At 41.1% G+C, this 20,652-nt stretch overlaps 1 protein-coding gene across 1 annotated transcript in view; it reads right to left on the reverse strand.

Moving 5' to 3' along the window:
* Positions 1-19,892, reverse strand: part of LOC105830530 (AF4/FMR2 family member lilli) — a 152,463-nt gene extending 132,571 nt beyond the window's left edge. The window contains exon 1 of the mRNA XM_036291590.1: positions 18,468-19,892. Within this exon, the coding sequence (XP_036147483.1) occupies positions 18,468-18,514 (47 nt within the window). The 5' untranslated portion in view covers positions 18,515-19,892. The remainder of the gene's footprint in view (positions 1-18,467) is intronic.
* Between the last annotated feature and the right edge of the window lie 760 nt (positions 19,893-20,652).

The following is a 20,652-nucleotide window of genomic DNA, read 5'->3' on the forward strand; positions in this document are numbered from 1 at the left end:
AACAAATTCCGAATGTAATTTCCAATAAATCACTAATGACATATAATCGTCATTAATTAAGATTATAATCAATAAAAGTAGCTATAAAATGAAAAAAAAATCAGTCTGTATAAAATATTGGCGAATCGTGCAAAAATGTTCGAAGCTATTATATCGAAGGCACTGTGCGACGTCGCGGAATTAAATAACGAGTACGAAATGCAAATCCACGATCGTGCGAGAAGAGAAAGAGAGAAAATCGTGAAAATCATATTGCCGCGTATTAATCAGTGGCCACTGCGATCTATTCGTCATCTTGTCAAGGTAATTATTGAATTACGAGGGTGCTTCAACATTTTTAAAGGGCAATTATTTCTGACGTTATTAAGTCGCAGAGTTTAGATAATATTAAATGCTAACGATAAATCTGGCGACAGCAAGGAAAATGGCATACCACTTTTACGACGTTAAAGGTCTACTCAACGTGCAGAATTATCGGCATCGCAATAACCTCTCAAAATTCATTTCCATCACCGAGACCTCCGTCAGCTGTTTCATTATACGTCAAATCATTAAACTAAAAACAAAATTTAAACGGAGTATCATGAGAGAGGGTGTTAAATTCTTATATTCACGGTAAGATTTCTAACAAAACAAATTAAAAACTTGTTTTAAAGTAGAATTATTGCACATTGCTTACTTATTGCAATGTTATTTATTATTTAATATTATTTTAATTAATTTTAGAGTAACAGAGAGAAAGTTACAGATAAACAATTATCTATTTAAAAAATGTAAATAGGTTTCGAAAAGAAATCACGTCGTAATTATATCTTATTTGAAATGAGTAGTTGCGGTCGTATTTGGTCGGACAAATACATATTAGGAGCTTTTAATGGGATTGCAGTACCATTAAAAATACAATACGTGCTACCAATAAAAATATGTAAAATAAATATGTGAAACAGCCGCGCGACTTTATGGAAATTCGAATCGCAGCGCGAAACTGGAGAGATAATTTACGCTATTTTCTCTGTATCTGTGGAAATGCGCAGGGAATAAATTCAACGCCGCACGAATAAAAGAGCCGACTAAAACGAGGATCGCTTCTCCTTGCCGCAATTATGGCTTGGAATAAACCCGTTTCTGACTGCGAAAAAAATTTTCGACCGCGATGAATCTCTCGCGAGTTTCGGAAACGCGCTGAATATTTTCACCAAACATTGTTGGTCAATTTTCACAGTCGAGGCTCTGTAGTCTACATATCGAACATCCTATGTTAAAACTTCTCGTTGTTTTTTAAACTATTGTTTTATGTTAATGTGCTTTATCTGTACTTTGCTTTTGTTCAAGTAATAAAATGAATCTTCTACATACACAAGAAATTTTTTTACTTTTCCTCGATGCCTTGTAATGATTTCAATTTATACAATCCTAGATGAAATACAATCAATAGTAATCAACATACAATTAATATTAATTAACATAATCATTGTAATCACTGGAAGCATATTCAACACATACTTAACAGATATAATTAAACGCATTTGGCTTTCCACATTTAAATTTCATTTGTAAGTATTAAATATGGAGATCTATTCGGAGATACATTTTGTGTGTGAGTAAAAAGATAATTAAAACCTCGCTTAAATTACTCTCGCATTTTGAGTAAAAAGATAATTGAAACTTCGCTTAAATTACTCTTGCAGTGATTAAGATCAGCGCGACTCAGAGTCGCTGTCAGAAGATCGTTTTCAGTATTTATTGTTAACCAATAATTCGACCTTCGGTCTGCATTTCTCAGTTTGTTTGCGCCAGGCGGAATGACCGACTTTCACAAATAAACGAAGAAAAATATCCGATTCGTGAACGTTATCTCCGAATCCTTAGAGGATTCATCTTCGAATCATTCTCGCGAGAAGAAGCGATCGGTTTCTACGCAAACGACACACGTGATTTCTTTCTCCCGCCGAATGGTAAGACTCGGGATAATAATAGAGTTGCCGAAACCTAGATCTTAGTCAGTGGATTATTTTTATCCGCGCGCCGCGGCGCGAGAGCGAGACGAATCTCATTTTCCACTCCGCTTGAACGTCGCGCGGTTTTCCACAGCGATTTATATCTTCTCGCCTTCGGTATTGAACGTAGCTAGCCCAGCTGATTTGACAAAACACACAACGAATCTGCGAGATCGCTTGACGAAACAATTTTGATACGGCCAAGCGTCTGATAATGGCGATGGCATTTGTGTGGGCCTCGATCCCGAGCGATTACGTAAAGAAACATATTCGGAGATAAGGATTTAATATCAAAATTACGCAATTTATCGGATCGATTTAGATGAAATATGTAACATATCGAGCGATTACAATGTTACGCCCTGCACACATGCGGTAATAATTCCAAATTAAATATATCACTTGCAATTTATGATTATTATGTGTATATAAAAATTAAAGATTAAAGTAGTGATCGCGGCATAGAATTTGCGCGCCTGCGTTTACCCATAAAACATGGGGGAATTTGGGATATGATGGCCATACAGAAAAGATGATCAATGGCTATAATTCCTCCAATAATTGCTAAATAACGTGTTTTATTATAATTAATCATTTTCAAAGATAATCGATATTTAGTAATTTATGTGCACATACCATTTGAAATAATAATATTGTGGATATTACATAACGTTTTTACTCTTGACTGCCTGCAAAGTTTTTCATGTACTCATTAAAAATTGGCACAACGTCGAGTAAATTACAGTCGAGCTGTCACAATTAACGTTAGACACATAATGAAAGCATGTCAATGGTAATGTATGATTATTTTATATTTCCTTTCCTATTTTTTTAAATAAAATAATACTATGTCTTTCTCTCACGGTATGCCCATGAATTTTCGGGATAAGTTTACGTACGTATTTTATAAAAAAAAAAGAAGAGAATTAAGTGCATCTAATATTTTAAATTTGATGTATCATAGATATTTTTCTTAGTACTGACAATGAGTTGTATATATTGAATAAACAGATGCTAAACTTATATAAACATTTATTAGTAAAAATGTTTAAAAATAAAATTTAACGTGTAATAATATTTGACATTGAGATATGTATGGCCAACTGTTCTATGATACTACGGCCATCTTTTCCCTAAAAGTTGGGAAAGATGGCCAATGTTTATGTTCAAATATTTTGATAATATATAAGACTTTTATGAAGTATTTTCTCTTTAATGTCGATAGTTACATGCTTTAAGCTTCAGTAAAGGAATATATCAAACGCTATTAAAAAATAACAAAAATAAAAGTATGTTTTTGCATTTAAAAAAATATGGCCATCACACCCAAGATTACCCTATTAGATTTTTAATTGATCACCACCTCTCGGAAGGGAATGGCAAACCACGAAGGGTAAGAGTTTGCCAAGACAGACACGATGGAGTATGCATCAAGTGGAGAAGACGATCTTCAATCATAAAGGATCGACTTGAGAGAGAACGATTAAAGATTAAATTTCAGAGAGAAAAACTATATGCAGTTCACTACAAATCCACAAGGGAAAGAGAAAATCATATTTTCAACAGAAATTTCCTATATTCGATCGTGTGAAAAACTCGGATCAGCCGATTAATGCGACCGCATAATGATGCATTATAACATCCGCGAGCGGAAAGAGTTCGCGTCGCGAGTTTTGCGCTGTAATTGCGCGGCAAGTTTTCCGATCAAGTTAGCGCAAGCTGGCGGTCGCGGTGCCACTCTTGTCGCTCTGGGATGCAGTTTGCGCCGCGGTAAGAAGCGTGTAGTTGTGTTCCATTGCCCCAGATAAGACCCAACCACAACCATCCCACCCATGTCGCGTACTCCTTCCCCCCCTGCCCCTCCCATCCCGGTGTCACCGCGCGGTTACTACTCGTTACTTCGAGTCGAGGAAGAATGGCCTCTTACGTTAGCGAGAGCTTACCCGCGGAGAGCTTACGCCATACGGCAATGCGTATATAAAATTTCTCGTTCCCGTCAACCGCTAAAGCCCGGCGAAATATCTTTCGTCGATACTTCTCGGGGGCGCTGTATAATGGGTCGACGGGAGCAAGGAGTTTTATGGGCCCGTCGCGGAATTGGATGAGTTGAGATTTTTTTTTTTTTTTTTTTACGCTGGTTTATCGCGATAAATCCCGAGGAAAGTTCCTCGGCGTCGAGTTCTAACTAACAAGTCTTGGGAAAACTAACGATACTCTCCGTAATTATCGCGAAATTACTATGATCCCGGTTAAAGTAGCGCGCGTTCAGATTTCGACGGAGAGCTTGTCTCTCTTTAAAACGAGAAACAGTCACAAATGCGAGATCGTTATTTTCAAAGTTAGATTTGCCATAAATGCCGCCGACAACGAACTCGTCGATTAAGATCTACAGGGTCCTCTTTTCTTATTTCTTGCCCACTGCCTCTACGCACGATGTTCCATTGGGTAAATATGTGTGTCCTTATTTATTAAAAAAAATGAGGACAGACACATGCTTGCCCGGTAGGTAAGTTTATCAAGAAGTTGGAACAACCGGCTTTAAGTTAATGGCCTGCGTTCAGCTGAAAAAGTAGCTTTGCAACGGTTGTAAAATTTTTCAACACGATTGGTCCCTGCCCTTAATTCCCGTAGGATCTAAATGTATAAACCAATTGTATAAAAGAATTTTACAACAGTTGTTAAGCTGCCTTTCCGGCTGAACGCAACCAATGTAGCATTCGTAATAATGGAATGTGCAAGAAATTGTATTTTCAGTTCTAAATTTATTTCAGACTGCAAAGGGAGACTTCCGTGTGCCAAAAAGGCAATTAGTTAACAATTAGCTTAAAGTGGACTACAAGGAGCAGCGTTGTATTTCAGGCCGCGCCAAAGTCGAAAATGATTTTCTCCTCCATTAACTGGAACAGATCGTCGAACGGATGTGCGATAAGTTATTACACGTTTTGCGTGTGCGGACGTTTATACCAACCGATAAAGTGGAAACGACCGAACACTTCGCACTTTGTAGAAACGAACAATTTTAATTGACGCCGACTTGATCGATCTGTCACTCCGTTATGAATTATTACCGCGAAATTAGGTTGCACGGTCGGTAAAAAAATCATCACGTTAAGTAATATACATCTTTGAATTTGATGGACAGGGAGACATGTGTATATCGTCACTGAATAATTTCAGTCGTTTGACAAAAAGTTTTCGAAATATGACTCTCGCCGTACAGTGCTTGAATTTAAACTAAGCAATAAATGTTTTGTCTTCCATAAAAGCGCAGAAAAAAAACTCGAAGTTGTAAGCCTAGGTGCGCATTTTAAGTGTTCAATAGTTTGGTTTTTACTTTCAATAAATGTGATACGCTTAACCTCTGTACTCTAAACGATTATCAGTGTAAAGAAATTCTGAATGGTGTAAAAAATGGTTGCGTGATGTGTCACGTTAGCATATTTATTGCGCGGCGAGAAAAAACCCGAGCGAGATGTATTTAATATTCTTCACTGAGATACTACTTTACACCACGGAGGGCAAATGTGTGTGGGTGCATGAACTTTTCGCAGCGTGCTGTTTCCTCGTTGCGAGAGAGGTCGATAATAATTTGCAAATATACCGGCAAATTTGTTCGCGGCGGCGGCGGTGGCGACGAGCTCGAGCGAGTTGGAAGACGCGACACCGCGCGCGCGGCGGCCTCTTATTTTATAAATTACAACGAGGGTTACACCGCCACCGTCTCTGAATATACACGAGACACAACCCCCATCTTGTTTATGCTCCAGGGACAGACCGAACCTTTTCACTCCGACGCTCGGTTTAGCTTCGCTTTCCGCGGAAGGAGTTAATTACATACAAAACCTGAGACGCGGGACGCAGAAATAATTATATCTCCGCGCATTGCTGCAGTCGTATTCAATGCAAATTATTCGATTTAATTCAATTTACGTATTATTTCCTCCGAGTATTACTGTTGCGACCCATTTTTTCAAATTGCTACGAAATAATAACAAATTAAAAGTATATTAATTCGCATTAAAATCCAAAAATATTTTAATTACGAAAGCCAGCAAGCGAGAATATTATTTCATTTTGTGTGTTGATGAGTAAGTGTATCTACCGTTAGAGAGGGAAAAGCTTCCCTCCTCTAGCAATTTGTTGAAGAGCTCATTTTAAATCCAAACCTTTTAATCCAAATTTCAAAAAAATTAATTATTTTTTCAAGTTCATTTGTAAAAAACGATAAGCTAGTCATAAACCTGTAATAAAAAAAAAAGCATCAAACTAAAAATTAATTCCTCTAAAAATCGCGCGCTCTCTTTCGTCTAGCTCGAGCACATGTCTCTCTTGTCGATGTGCGATAAGAGATTACGGCAAATATAAAGAATGAAAATTATGTACTCGGGGTATTACGTTGTAATACGCGATACGTGCATCGTGTCAAAGAGAGAGACGCGCGCGTGTACAACAAAGGGTACGTATTCGTATACATTCGTCTACGTACACCGCGTCTCATTTTGCACGTAGCCGAGTCGAAAATTACCACATGTTCCCGCACATAAAACGCAACACGCGCGCAATTTCTTTTTCACACCAGCGAGAAAAGGGGGGAGAGAGAAAGAGAGAGAGAAAATCACCATAATGCCAGCGAGGGTGATACGTTTCCACCCCCAAGCATTACCGACGCTTGCGCGACTGTTTACGGGGGTTATCGCGTTATCGGTACAACATACGTACGTTAACGACACTACATATTTATAATAGCGCTGGTTGCTTTATCGGTTGCAGTTTTACGACGCGGCTGGTGTGGGCTCCCGCCCGCGGTCCAGCACGTGCCAAACAGAGAAAAATTCCATTTTGACGACTGCAATCCCACTGTTACCACGCATTACGTTATATGCACTATTCGAATTCCCGTTTCGTTGCACATACTGTCCTCAGAAGATCAAACACAGAACGAGCTATAAGCGGGAACGAGGACCGTGTTATCCTTACTAGAAGGATAACACGATAAGTTACGCTGTTACGTGACAAATACGCTCGTTTCTCAGTATCTTTAATTATTAAAAAAATAATATTGTTCGTTTCGATAACGGCGATGCTAAAATATTGTCGAAATTGCGTGTATCGGGATATCGATAAAATTATATAGATTTATCGTCGTAAAAATAGACAGCGTTTTCTAAATGATTAAAGTGGAGAAGACGAGTATATACGAGACGGGATATAAATTTATAATATCGAGATGCGTGATTTCCTTCAGAAGAACTTCCGCGATCTTGAACAATTGATACGTAGAATTATACGCATAACGACTAAAAAGTCGTATTGTCTACCGTTCATTAGTGAACAGATTAGAGGAAACAGAGTGTTGTACAATACCGCCGTAGAAATAAATGAGCATATCAATATCAACGACAGAGAAGGATAAGTTCTCATTACGGTTGACGGTCCCCTTGCGTAATATCGGTTCGATCGGTTCGATATATCTTGAGTACCTAGTCATCCTTGGTTATACGGTTATTGATAATTGATTATTAATTCACTCGACAAAGGCCTCACGAGGCACGTGCGTGCACTTGATAACACGTTACATCTTAAGCGAAAAGTAATTATTTTAGTATCTTGTCAATCCGTCACGTTGGAATTTAATGACAGCGTCCCGGGCGTTTGTGTGGCTTCCATATTTTATCTGACATTTAGACATACGTATGCGCGATACCATATAAAACGCTCGTTTTGTACAGCGTAAACTCGAGTATGATGGCCATAGTTAAAATGTTTATCTAAAATGCAAAAAGCATCATACTTTTATTTTTATTATTTTTTAATAGCGTTTGGCATATCACTTTATTGAAGTTTAAAGCATGTAATACTTATCGACAATAAGAAGAAAATACTTCATAAAAATGTTATATTATTAAAATATTGAAATATAAACATTGGCCATCTTTCACAGCTTTTAGAGAAGACGGTCATAGTGTTATAGGGTGACCATACATATTTTATATATTATACTTATCATTTATAAAAAAAATTAATTTAAAAACTTATAATTTTACATATTTAGTTTCATTGCCACATACTACATTTTATTTTTAAACATTTTTAATAATAAATGTTCATATAAATTTAGCATCTATTTAACTCATTGTCAGGTACATAAAGATATCTATGATCAATTAAATCTCAAATTTAAAATATTAGGTAAGCAATTTAATTTTACGTATTTTTTATAAAACACGTACATAAACTTATCTCAAGAAGTCATGGGTCATCGTATTCAAACTGTGAAAGAAAAATAATCATAGTATTTATTTTATTAAAAAAAAAATAGAAAAAAATAAAAGATATAATCACACATAACAATTTGCATACCTTCGTTATATGTCTAACGTTAATTGTGACAGCGCAACTGTAATTTATTTGATGTTGTGGCAATTTTTAATAAACACATGAAAAACTTTGCAGCCAGTCAAAAGTAAAAACGTGTGCATGGTATAATATTCACAATATTGTTATTTCGAATAATATACGCACACGAACCACCGTAAATATCGATTATCTTTGAAAATAATTACAAAAACACATTATTTAGCAATTATTAGAGAAATTTTAGCCATTGACCATCTTCTCCGTATAGCCATTGTACCTTAATTTACCCTATATAAAAAAGTACGCACGACACTAAAGAAAATCGATTAAATGGCCGTTTGTCGCTAAGTTGTTGCCGCGATCTGCAAATATATTTTTCTCGATAACACGTGTCCCAGATCGGAGATTAGTGGAGCGGAAAGAAAGAACTCTAGGTTTGAGCAATAGATTGCTGAGAGTACTCGGGGTGAACCCTCAAGACCTAACTAGAAATCGATTAACCTGAATGACGATTGTCGAAATGCTTGTAACATTCCTCGACACATTTCACGTAACGTCATGATATTAAAGAAATTCTTTGATACTTCATTAATATACGTCAAGGTAACACAGGATAGGTATGCGTAATTTTCATTATCGCTCGAACGAAACATCTAACCTTGAAAGATTTAACTTTGTAAGTTAAGCTGTATGAAACTCTCTCTATTAAGAACTTCATAAATTTCGCGCAAGTTTGTAAATAATTATCAAGCAATTACAAAAAAGATATCTAAAAGTTATCAATGTTTAGAAAATTTTTGTGAGATCTATTTTTGTTAATAATAATTAAAAAATCACTTTACTCCAATAAAGATTTACATTCTATTGGAAACAGGCAAAAGACTTTGTGGAACTTCCATTATTCCATTCTTTTTGATAATTCCTTTTTTTTTTTCATCGTCGAAGATGCATGATGAAAGCAAATGCATCGTCGATGCTGAGCATATCACGAAAACAAAGCTTTTTCTTCATATAATATATTTAAGATAGAAAGGGGGACTTGAATGACTATAACAAGCTTCTTAGGATCAAACTGTTGCGTCTCTCGTAGACGTGTCACTTGCCTATTTTCCTCTGCCGATTTTCCTTTCTATTTCCTCCAACCTCTCGGATCGATACCACAATGGCTATATCATTGAAGACATAATAATACAGAATAGTCAAATGAAACGAGAGATCGTTTACACGATTTGCCGATGGGCATCGCCTACGCAACGAGAGAAAATGGAGGGGAATGAAGGGGGAACGGAAACTCGCACGAGAGAGCAGAGGCAATCATATTATCGCTAGATATCACAAACGAAGATGGATATTTCCCCTTCTTTGTGCTCGAATCGTCGAGCCCGTTATTCGATGGGAGCCGAGATTCTTCATAAGGATAATTGACCGGCTTAACTTTATTTGCACTCAATTCGACCTTGAGATCATCCGCGAGAAACCCCTAAGCTAATCCTTACAAGCATACAGTTTCTTCGGGGAAGGTACGAACGTGATCGATACATCCGTCGCGATTACTTAGTGAGATTATATTACTAAGTCTTCTATCAATAGCAAAAATATTAAGATATTTTGCAAAGTCAACCGAAGTAACGCAAACGAGTATCGTTTTCAAAAACAGACAAATTAGCATATATAATATATATATACATATAATGTGTGTGTGTGTGTATTCTCTCTAATTGTATGTTTATTTTTAAATTTTCTCGATATCCTTTACCGGATCAAAGATATTGAGGAAATTTAAGTGTCATGTAAAATAATAAAATCAATTCCCGACAATGTCAACGGATATTAAATAATTCGGCACGCAATCGCCGCGAATGCCGCATGGAATTATCCCACGTTTCCGCGCGGGATCGCTCGCATAATCTGGCTACAATTCCGCCTAAGAGTCACCATCTCCCCCTTTTTTTTACCACGGAAGCATGGCAATCGACATTTGTTCGATTGAGAGAAAAGAGACGCGAGCTATAGCGGCGATAGGAAAAGAAGAGAAAAAAAAAAACGGGAGTCGAGAAAACGTGCATCGAACGGGAAAAAGAGACGCGGGAATCACCCGACAGCGTGCAGAAAAAGTTGCACGCACGACCGGCAAATATTATAGCCGTTGAGAGAGCGAGCGAACGGTTGGGATAAATAAAATATCCATAATTGCCGTGGCGTAATATCCCTCCGTGGAATCAATACTAGGCTGAGGCTACGCACCTTCCACCTTTCATTTCTTCGTCCCTCGGCCGCGACTCTCGGTCAGTTATCGCAAACATTGTACAATATTCCGAAACAGAGGCAAAGACATTGCTATCATTGCTAGTGTCGTTAAACAATAATGCGTTTGACAAAAGTCGATTCTACGTAACGCGTTCGTGCGTTCGTGCTAATTCCCAAAGGGCACAACTCCGCATCATCATCCCGGACGTGGACTGGGGCCTCTCTCGATCAAATTAGCTCGCAGCGACGTTAATTCGATTTTCCCATCGCGACGTATATCGGCACTTTCGTTCCGCAAATTCGAAAGGTATCGACTTCCTGCCCTCATATCAGATGATAAAGTATCGATAATAAAGTAGCGGCCACCACGCGACAGGCCATTATATTATCGTTGCATCGCGTGGCGCGCGAGTGCATCGCTCTCTCTCCCTTTCTCTACCCCTTCTTCCCTCTCACACGCGGTTTCTTCTCTCATATAAACCCTATGTGCACTCTCTCTCCCCTATATTTCGCAGCTTTAGAAGAAGTGAAATACTAGAAGTGAAATATATCGTTGAAAAGGGGGCGGCCACCGTCGCGGCGTCGTGCCTCTTCTGCGAATCACCTGCGATAACACGTTCCCGCCGGATTCTTAACGATTTCTCACGCGCGACGTTTTCTACCCCGAATAAAAGCCCGGTAGACGAAACCGAGATAGATTCCGAATGTGCGCCGGATATTTCGCGCGTTGGAAAAGAACTCTCTTTCTCTCTTCGCGCTGCAATATTTTCAAGGACCAATTAACATGTCGGATCCGCTGCCTTATAAAGTGCCCGAGAGATCTTTTAAATTCCAGAACGAAGGAACACGCGGTCTTAAGACTTTCGTAGAAATTCATAGATCGCTATCGCTCCCCTCCTCCCCCACCCCCGAGTGCACCGACCCTCGATCCCGATGTAGAAAGTGAATTCTCAGCGAGATCGATTGCGATTTTAATCGAAAGATCGCGGCGGCTACGACGACGTCGGCGACGTCGACTCTTCCATTAACCTGCCTCGATAGTATCGCTATGTAATTCGATTGTTGGCTCAGTGACGACAGTTCGTGTACAGCGGGACGCGGTGACGGCGGCGGCGGCGGCAGCTTTGAGTTTCTGAAATTGCAAACGACGAGGACGACAACAACATCGTCCGACGGATAGTCGGAGACCTTTATCAAAATTGTCAGCCGCGGCCTTTATCGTCGAGTTATCGGGAAAGCAAAGGGAGAAGCGAGCGAGCGAGCCCGAGCAAGATAGGAGTTACACGACACGCCTACACGGAATAGGTGAACAATAAATGGACCAATAGGTAGGCGAATAGGTAGATTCGGAAACAGATTTTTCAGCTTCGTGTCGTTGTCAATGTTTTCCGATGCCGCCTATCGTGTGTCTGAAATCTTTGTCGAGCTGCGTGAAATAGCACATAATTCGTTGTTTTATTTTTGCACACTGAAAAAAAAAAGAATCTTGTTGAATTAATTGGAAATCTGGTTTATGTGAACTTATGTGAACTTTCAGATTCTAGTTAAACCTACCAGATTTTCAATTAATTGAACAAGATTTTTCGTTGAATTAATTGGAAATCTAGTAGGTCCAACTAGAATCTGAACCGTAAGTTCACATCAACCAGATTTCCAATTAATTCAACAAGACTCTTTTTTTCAGTGCACGGTGGAAGGGCAGAGCTCGACAAGGAGTTTCAAACAGCTTCCGTCTCTCTCGGATCGGATACGGAAAATGCGTGCAATTAACGTTAATTAATGACGACGTTTAACACGCAACTAATCGTTCGGAATGCGTACTGAGTGATAAAGAGGCGTTTTGTCAATTCAACTGACGTAGCCTAAGAAGAAAATCTCAATGGATTTCACATAAACGTTCTCATAACTCAGAGAACCGGCTGCGCGTGCACTGATAAATGTTTAATAACCAACGAACGAACACCTATTAGCGCTAATATGAAATTCAAAATAGCGATTAAGTAATCCACTTGAACGTAGCGAAGCTACTTCGCCAGCGGTGCTTCGTCGTCGAAATGAGAGCGAGATACGCGCTTCGGGAGAACGTCAGGTTTTATCTCGTAAATCGATGCCACGGAAGCAGCAACTCGCCACCCGACCAATAGCCTAGAATAATTATTACCGCCGAGACTATAATCTCGCCCGTAATAGGACCATTACCGATACTGTCTAACACATCTGATAAGTATGTTACGATCAAACATATTAATTATTTATCCAAGGTAATCGCGCCCAAAGTACTGCAGATGGTTAATAACGTTGTGACAAAATCTATAAAATTCTAAATACAAATTTGTAATTTAAAATATATATTGATCGGTTTAAAAACAACGCTGTCTCGAGAATAATTAAGAAACTCCATATTTAAAAACAAAACACAAAAATATTATAGCATCCAATTAAAAGAAACTTCACAATTACTTGCACCCAGTATAGTTCCGCAGTTCCCGATAGGCTTCAACAATAGCTCCGTCGAATTAATTATTTTAATTATATTTTTATAAATGAAATTCTAACTTCCAAAAACACATGACAGCATCTCTAAAAAATATCGCGTAAACAGATGCGTTTCAATATTTTTAGAGTAGATCGCTTTCTAAAACGAATAATTCGATTATTAACGATTATTATCATCAACGCTTCAAGAAAAATGGCGGAAGATATTTTTGCATCTCGCGAGCAAAGTGTAATATTTCTTCTCAAATCAATATCCTCCTCCTCTCCTTTAATCGGAAATGTTCTTTCCTCGAATCGCGATCGATTTAAAATGCTTTTCAAGTATCGACGTGTCGGTAATGCACATAAGTTGGCCGTTCCGTAATTATCCCCCCCCCCCCTCTCTCTCTCTCTCTCTGTCTCTCTCTCTCTATCTCTGTCTCTCTCCCTCTACCGCAATCGTTGCACCGTGCACAATACATGCGTACGTGCAGATGTATGCATGGCTGATGTTTATGTCCTAACGTGTTTGCAAATACAAAGACAGGTAATATAGTCTCGCACCGAGCGGCCGAGCACGTTATTCCGTGTTACAAATCGGACGGAAATGCGAGAATGCTCACACGTGTGTGCACATACGTGAAAGCAAATGCAATACTTCGCCAACTGTGAATCGGATATATGTTCCTCCTTCTCGGTATTGCGGATATAAAACGTCAATGTTTTTTTCACGATACAAAAATTACTCTTAATTTGCCTATTTCAAGTAATGTAAAGTCACATCACAAAAAGGTGATGTAAAATCTAATTACTTTTCGATAGAACTTTCCATATAATTAATTATAATTTATAAATATAAAATGCTAACTTTATAGTAGGAAAGCGATCAAGTGTTAAAAGCTTTAACGTTAAAAATTTTTTCTTTACTTGTTTTCATCAACGTAATTTTTTAAGAAAATAAATATCCTTAATCACGAGTAAAATGTGACAAAAAAAGTGTAAGGCAAATTGCGCACAAAAGTAATTATAGGATATAGTTGCAAAAATACAATTGGGTTTGAGCCGTATCAAGGAAACGGCGCAAAGAAGCAACGAGTATGTCGATCAGCCAATTTACAATATCACGAAGCTAATTTGCAGATTAGATCGGATAGACGGCGTGAAATTTGCGATAATGCGCTCAGATTTTATAGACTCTCTTCTTCATACTTCTTACGTAATAGCGTCACACTGATCAACTTCAAAACACGTTCGACGAGGCGCGGGAAGGATCAGGAAGCACACGAGACAAATAGGCAATAAATCAATAACGTTCATCATTTACATATTTCGTTCAATTTTTATCTCTCCCTTTATCTAAACGGGTTGCGCGCATTTTAAATTTCAAAATGGTCTTTCTGTTGCATGCAGCGTTTCTAATAGTCGTGCACGACAAACGAATAAACAATTTTAATAACCATCGCACGAACCCGATCACGCACGCATCAACACATATTCGAATCGTTTACCTGACATCTCAAGGCTGCCAATCCTTTGAGAAAAATCTATGCCGTAGTACGACCGGCGGATCGTACGATCCGGAACTAATCTGTGAAAATTTCAAGCCCAAGGATGACCGGAAATGCGCGTGTGAACCACAGCCGGGCCAGGACTTTCATTTTTTCTGCATACGGAGAGCGGAGGGGGGGGGGGGGTGAATAATCGGTTGCGTCTTTAGACGCATTCATTCGGGAGAGTAAATGTGCCCCCAAACGTTGCCATCGTGGTCGCAAACATTCCGACTCGGACAACACGAGTTCCTAAGCGTTGTCGTGAAAATGATCGATCTTAGGAATGAGGAAAGACATTAGTTAACGACAGAACGCCATTAACTTCCGAATGGTATAGACGTAAAGTGGAAGTGGGGTACGTTTATACCCCAGTCTGCCGTTTGCGTATAAAATTTCGTTCGGATGCCGCGTACGAAACACTGTTTTTCCCTTCGACATAAAGAATGGCCCGAGCATCGCAATGGGCGCGACAGACGTTTCGGAAATGATTAATATATTGTAATAATTACTTTTGTCCTCATAATCTTTGAAGACCTTTCAGTATTTTAAGAAGAGAATTTGAAGAATTTTAAGTGAATTGATAAACGGATGAAAACGCCTTGTGTTTCGGGGAAATGAGAGATAGAGCGTTGTTTAGGAACGTTTTGAAATATATCGCAAAGTAACAATGAAGACGAGAGGTTTCCTAGAAATGAATGCGTTCGCCGTATCTTTCGAATGTGCAGAATCGAACGTTTTACCGACGCGTTCTGCTATTTACACGAAACACTCTCTCCGAGGCAAATATATATACGTTGCCGTACAAACAACGAGTTGGGAGGAAAGAGAGTCGCCTCAAGGCCGCGAAAAGGCCTGCAGTCGTCGACTCGTTAGCGCCTCTGGTTACGCGTAATTGACACCACGCTTAGATTTATAATTATCCGATACTGTGCGAATGGCTTTAGATATCACGAAGTAAAATGGAACGCTGTTTATTGCGCAAATGTGTTTTACGAGACATTGATATCGAAACGGAAAAAAAGTTTCTCTCGAATTTCGTCATTCACTTTTTAAAGAAATTTCCCGATTGAAAGAAACACCGAATAAAAATAAAAGAAAAAGGGATTAAAACTTTTTATTTATTTAAAAAAATGTTAAAGATTAAAGAAAAAGAAATTCAAATGAGACACAACTTTTACTGCATTCTTTTTTTTTAAGGGTTTAATACGATAGCGTTCCCGTTGCGCGTATGAATGTTTTATCTGTCTTCACACATAAATTCCTAATTAAGTTTTTATATCGTTACGTCTTTTATGTTTACGATTTACGTGCGACGTGAACGCAAAGGGGAATCGCGGTGGGGAAAAAAAATGTCACGTCGCGAAGAACGTCGGACTTCGCAGAGACCTAAATTTTCACTACAGCGATCGCGAATTAAAGCCTTTGAACGTACGGAGAATTCAGAGTCAACGATACGACCCGAGAGCCGAGAGCCCGTTCTTTCTTTTCTTTTCTCTTCTCATTTCCCCCAGGCTCGCCCCTTTGCTCCCCATCCCCCTCCTTTCGTCCCCGTTGGTCCATAATTTAGTAGCGTCCTACGCAGGCTTCTTCGTCGCCGACGACGGCGAAGTCGACAACGACGGCGACGACCGGCAAGTATTTGGAACGCGTTCTCTCTCGTCTCGCTGGTCGCAAGTTCGACCCTCGAATTCCTAAACGTCGTATTCATCTCTTCGACACTTCGCCGGGGCTTAAAGACCCGCGATCGCGCGAGCGCGGCGCTTTCCTCCTCGTCGTCGAAAGTTGGCTCGGGGAATAAAACCCGTGACACGATTAAATTCATTCCGGAGAACGAGAGAGCGGCTAGTAGCTCGGATTTCCGAAGTTTCGCTAACTGCAGGATAGCGCGGCTCGAAAGTATTTCGAATTACGAACTTTTGTTACGCGCGCAGTTGGCAGTTGGAGTGCAAAATCTCCATGTCCCGCGTGAGGGGGAGGGGGAGAGAAAGCTCTCAGAAATTCCTCCCCCTTCCGAGAAGACACCGATCGTCGGATATTACGTATCGATAATTAAGTTTTCGAAGTAATCCTCTGTGTACGCGAAAGAGATAAAAAAAAAAGAAACGCGAAACTTGTATACACGAAAATACACGCAGTCCGTCCTGTTTATCTGTTGTCCGTTCTGTTATCGTCTACAAGCTTAATTCAAATCTCTCCACTTTCATTGTTAAGCGACTTCCTGCCACGGCCGGAGTAAAATTACCGCTGTTTTTCCCCCGCATCTCCTGTCTTAATCCAAACGTTTCCCGGTTAAATCACTCTCTACGTCGTTAATGTATTCCTCGCGAATTCCTCTCGAAAAGAACGCAGCTCGCTTCACATTCTCAGCATACGAAAATCGCATTCGCGCCTACGCGCGAATTATAATACAAATATATCTCTTTATTGTCATATTAACAATTAAGAGGCTGACTAATCTTCAAAGTTAATCTCTCTTCGGGATACTTCAGTATCAATAATTTTCGAGTAATCAACAAGTGAAGAAAGTAATAAATAAAAAAAATCATCCTTCAATTGCTTCCAAACGGCTTTTGTCTCGAGGAAAATATTACATCAAATGCTTTCCGCGTAATTAATGATCGAAGGTTTCCGCGCGAGTACTATAGATGAAATCATATTCCTTAATTACAAATAAGCGCGATCGATAGAAATTTAATTACACAAATGCGTACAGCGTAAAATGAAAAGTGTAAACGTAAACATCCTCGGCATTTCCTTCGAGGAGGGATCGATGCCAGATTAGGCTGTATTATTACATCTGTTGTATCGATTGATTGGGCAGGACAGAGGATCTTGTCAACTCCCCCCTCATTCAGCAGCCAATCAATCAATACGCTTGAAAAAATCCGTCGTGACAAATAGCACCCTTAGCCAAAGAAACCGCCCGGAAACTTCTTAAAAGTTAGCCCGTGATTTCCAATTTTCGATTAATTTGATAAACTCTCTTTTACCTTCTTTCGCGAAAAAAGGATTCCTTCGATACGTTTCAAAGATTCCGATAATTGACGCCCAAAGGGATGAGGATAGAAAAAAGAAATTCGAGCAACTTTGTCGCGCTAACTTTAGCGGAGTATTATTTTTCTTCGTGGGAAAATATCTTTGTGAAACGACCGGGGGGGGGGGGGGACCGTCTTGACGACGAGCCTCCCCTTGAAGGATTAAAATTCATGTTACACTTTCGGCCCCTGATAAACTAACGACAGGCAACTAACGGCGATACCATAACAAGCGCCCATGCATCTGCGTCAAGATCAATAAACAAGGCGTCAATCTTCTCTGACTCATCCCCCATAATCGCCGCGCTTCACCACCACAGTGAGTAAGGTACCCACTTCTGTGGCCAGGGACGTACACGGTGACACGGAATTACCCCGAGCTTCTAAATTCTTAAGGGGAAAAAAAAATTCAGGTGACAAAAACTTTTAAAACGCCACCGAGAACCGGATCAACTACCTGCGACCGGGAAATTTAAAGGAGTTGAAAATATTCCAAAGGCCGTCGCCTTTGTCAAGACGTTTTGTCAAAAGGATAAACGTGTTTAAAACACCATTAAAGAAGTCAACGTACTCCGAGCAGCGTGACGCCACCCGACAATAGCAGAACTTAATTCTTTCCCCATTGTAGTACGGTGAAGTAAATCGTAAAGATGATTTTCAAAATTTCCTCGCCGGGAAGTCTACGAAAATTTTTTTCGAAATACAAAGTTTCTTTAATATTATTATATATCAGTATTTCTCGGATCGATTGTCCGTAAAGAAAGACTCGGTTTCGTCGCCCCGAAAAGCTGACCCCGTCCACTCACCGTGCTGGCTTCTTCATGGCTTGCGCTGCTGGCTTGTGATTCGGCATGTCACGTGTCGCTATGACGAACGTACGTCAGGCGTCGTTCCATCGTATCCGGCACGTCCTCTCGCCGTTGTCGCCGTCCTCGTCGTCGTCGTCGTCGTCGTCGCGGGGAGGGCGATCGACGCGCGTCCAGATTCTCGTCGACGCGACGCGATCACGCACCACTACGAGAAAGACACGGGAGCCGCACCAACACCACCGCGATCGTCGCCGCCGCCGCCGCCGCCGCCGTCGTCGCCGTCGTCGTCGTGGTCTCTCTCGTGTTCGTCACCCTCCTCCCCCTCTCCCTCGCGCCGCCGTGTAGCGGTGGTCTGTAGTAGTAGCGGTTTACGCGACGGGGGGGAAACTCTGGCAACGTCGCCTCACCGCGCCGAAACGTCGTCATGCACCCCGCGTGTGCCACCTCCGTCTCGCTCCTGTCCCTCGCTCCCTCTCTCTCTCTCTCTCTCTCTCTCCCGTGCTGCGCTTGCAACTTTCCGCTCATTCAGCGGCTCTCGCCGCTAATACGCCACCAGTGCGTCCGTCCGTCCGTCCGTCCGTCCGCTCGTCCGTTCCCCTCCGTGCCCGACGTGCTGTTGTGCACCTACGTCTACTACCTGTGCACACGCGACTCGCACGCACACGCACACGCACGCACGCACGATACGCACACTCCGCTGATGCCACCGACTCCGGTGGCGGATTTATCGCAAGGCCAAACTCACAGTCCGGAGTCCCGACAATCCCGACAATCGCGGAGTTTCTCCCTCTTTGTTTGGCTCTCCTCTTTTTTTATCCTACGGATACTAGTACTACTACTACTACTATTGCTACTCCGCTCCGATTCGCGCGCGCGACAATCGGTCCGCGTTCCCCTCGCGCGAACGCTGCGCGCGCGGAGCACAGCGTCGCTACGCACGTCGAGCACACGCCGCGATCCGAACGTCGTCGTCGACGTCGTCGTCGTCGTTTCCACTCGCCCGCTCGAAATTAATTGAGATTACGACGGTGCGTTCTCTCTCTCTCTCACTCTCTCTTTCTCTGTTTCTCTTTCCTCCGCTGTTTCTCACTCAATCGTTCTCTCTCTCTCTGTCCTACCGACACTGTCCGTCTCCTTCTCCCGTCTGCCGTCGACACGAAGCGCACGATTGTTTTGCCGCACTCGCAACTCTCGCCCGCGGCACTGATTTACGCGCGGATCCGCGCGACCACGGCGGGGCTGGCGCACGGCGGCGATCTTAACGCGCGCGACGACACCCGCGTCCACGAATATCTCGCCATGACGCCGCCGTTGTCACCTTTCGTAAGGGAGGTACTCTCACTCGCTGGCACTGGCGGAAGCCATATTGCCGTCACTGTGTCCGCGTTTAGCGGCAGGACCGCCAATCCGCGGCGGAACGGGAGACGAGGGCCGCACGCTCATTGGCCGAGTGCACCTGGCCGGCGCGAGCGACATCTGCGGGTGGACGCGCGCGGCGACCGTGCGACGACGCGCTGTTTTACCACCACGCGCGTCCACCGTACGTTTTACGTTACTTTACATATACATGCACGCGCGTTACGTACGCGCGAGCAAAAACTTGGCGTGCGTTGGTTTGCTATCCCAACGCAACCGCGCGGCGACCTTTACTTCCGCCGTTTAATCGTGACCTTAAATCTTCGGGCAATTAATCCGTTTGATCCGTCTGAAGACTGACAATGAATGACAGTCCTTACGAGGCTTTCTAAAAATCACGAGGACTACTTTAAAGGCCCGTCGCTTTTGTCAAAACATAACGTATACGGTTTGTGGAAAGCACGTAAAATCTCATTGAAGAAATTGACGTATTTTGTGAGCAGCATAACGCCGCGGTCCTGATAGTGGCTGAACTTTTCTTTCTTTTCCCATTGTACACGAACAGAATAAAACCATGAAGATTTTCTTTCCGAAACTTTCCACTAGGAAATTTCTGACAATTTCAAAATATATTTCGATCAAAAATAGAGCGATTTCAAGGTACAAGTACAAAGTACAAATATCTTAATAGAAGATGACAGCAGAACCAAAATTATTTCCTTTTTTGTACACAGTGCTTCGTTATTTTCAATACAAAAATTGTCCAATAGTCAATTATCTGAGTATTCTAAATTATCCTAAATCTATTAAATATAATGGTAAAGTG

This window comes from Monomorium pharaonis, chromosome 8 (genome assembly GCF_013373865.1).
Source record: "Monomorium pharaonis isolate MP-MQ-018 chromosome 8, ASM1337386v2, whole genome shotgun sequence".
NCBI classification, from domain to species: domain Eukaryota; kingdom Metazoa; phylum Arthropoda; class Insecta; order Hymenoptera; family Formicidae; genus Monomorium; species Monomorium pharaonis.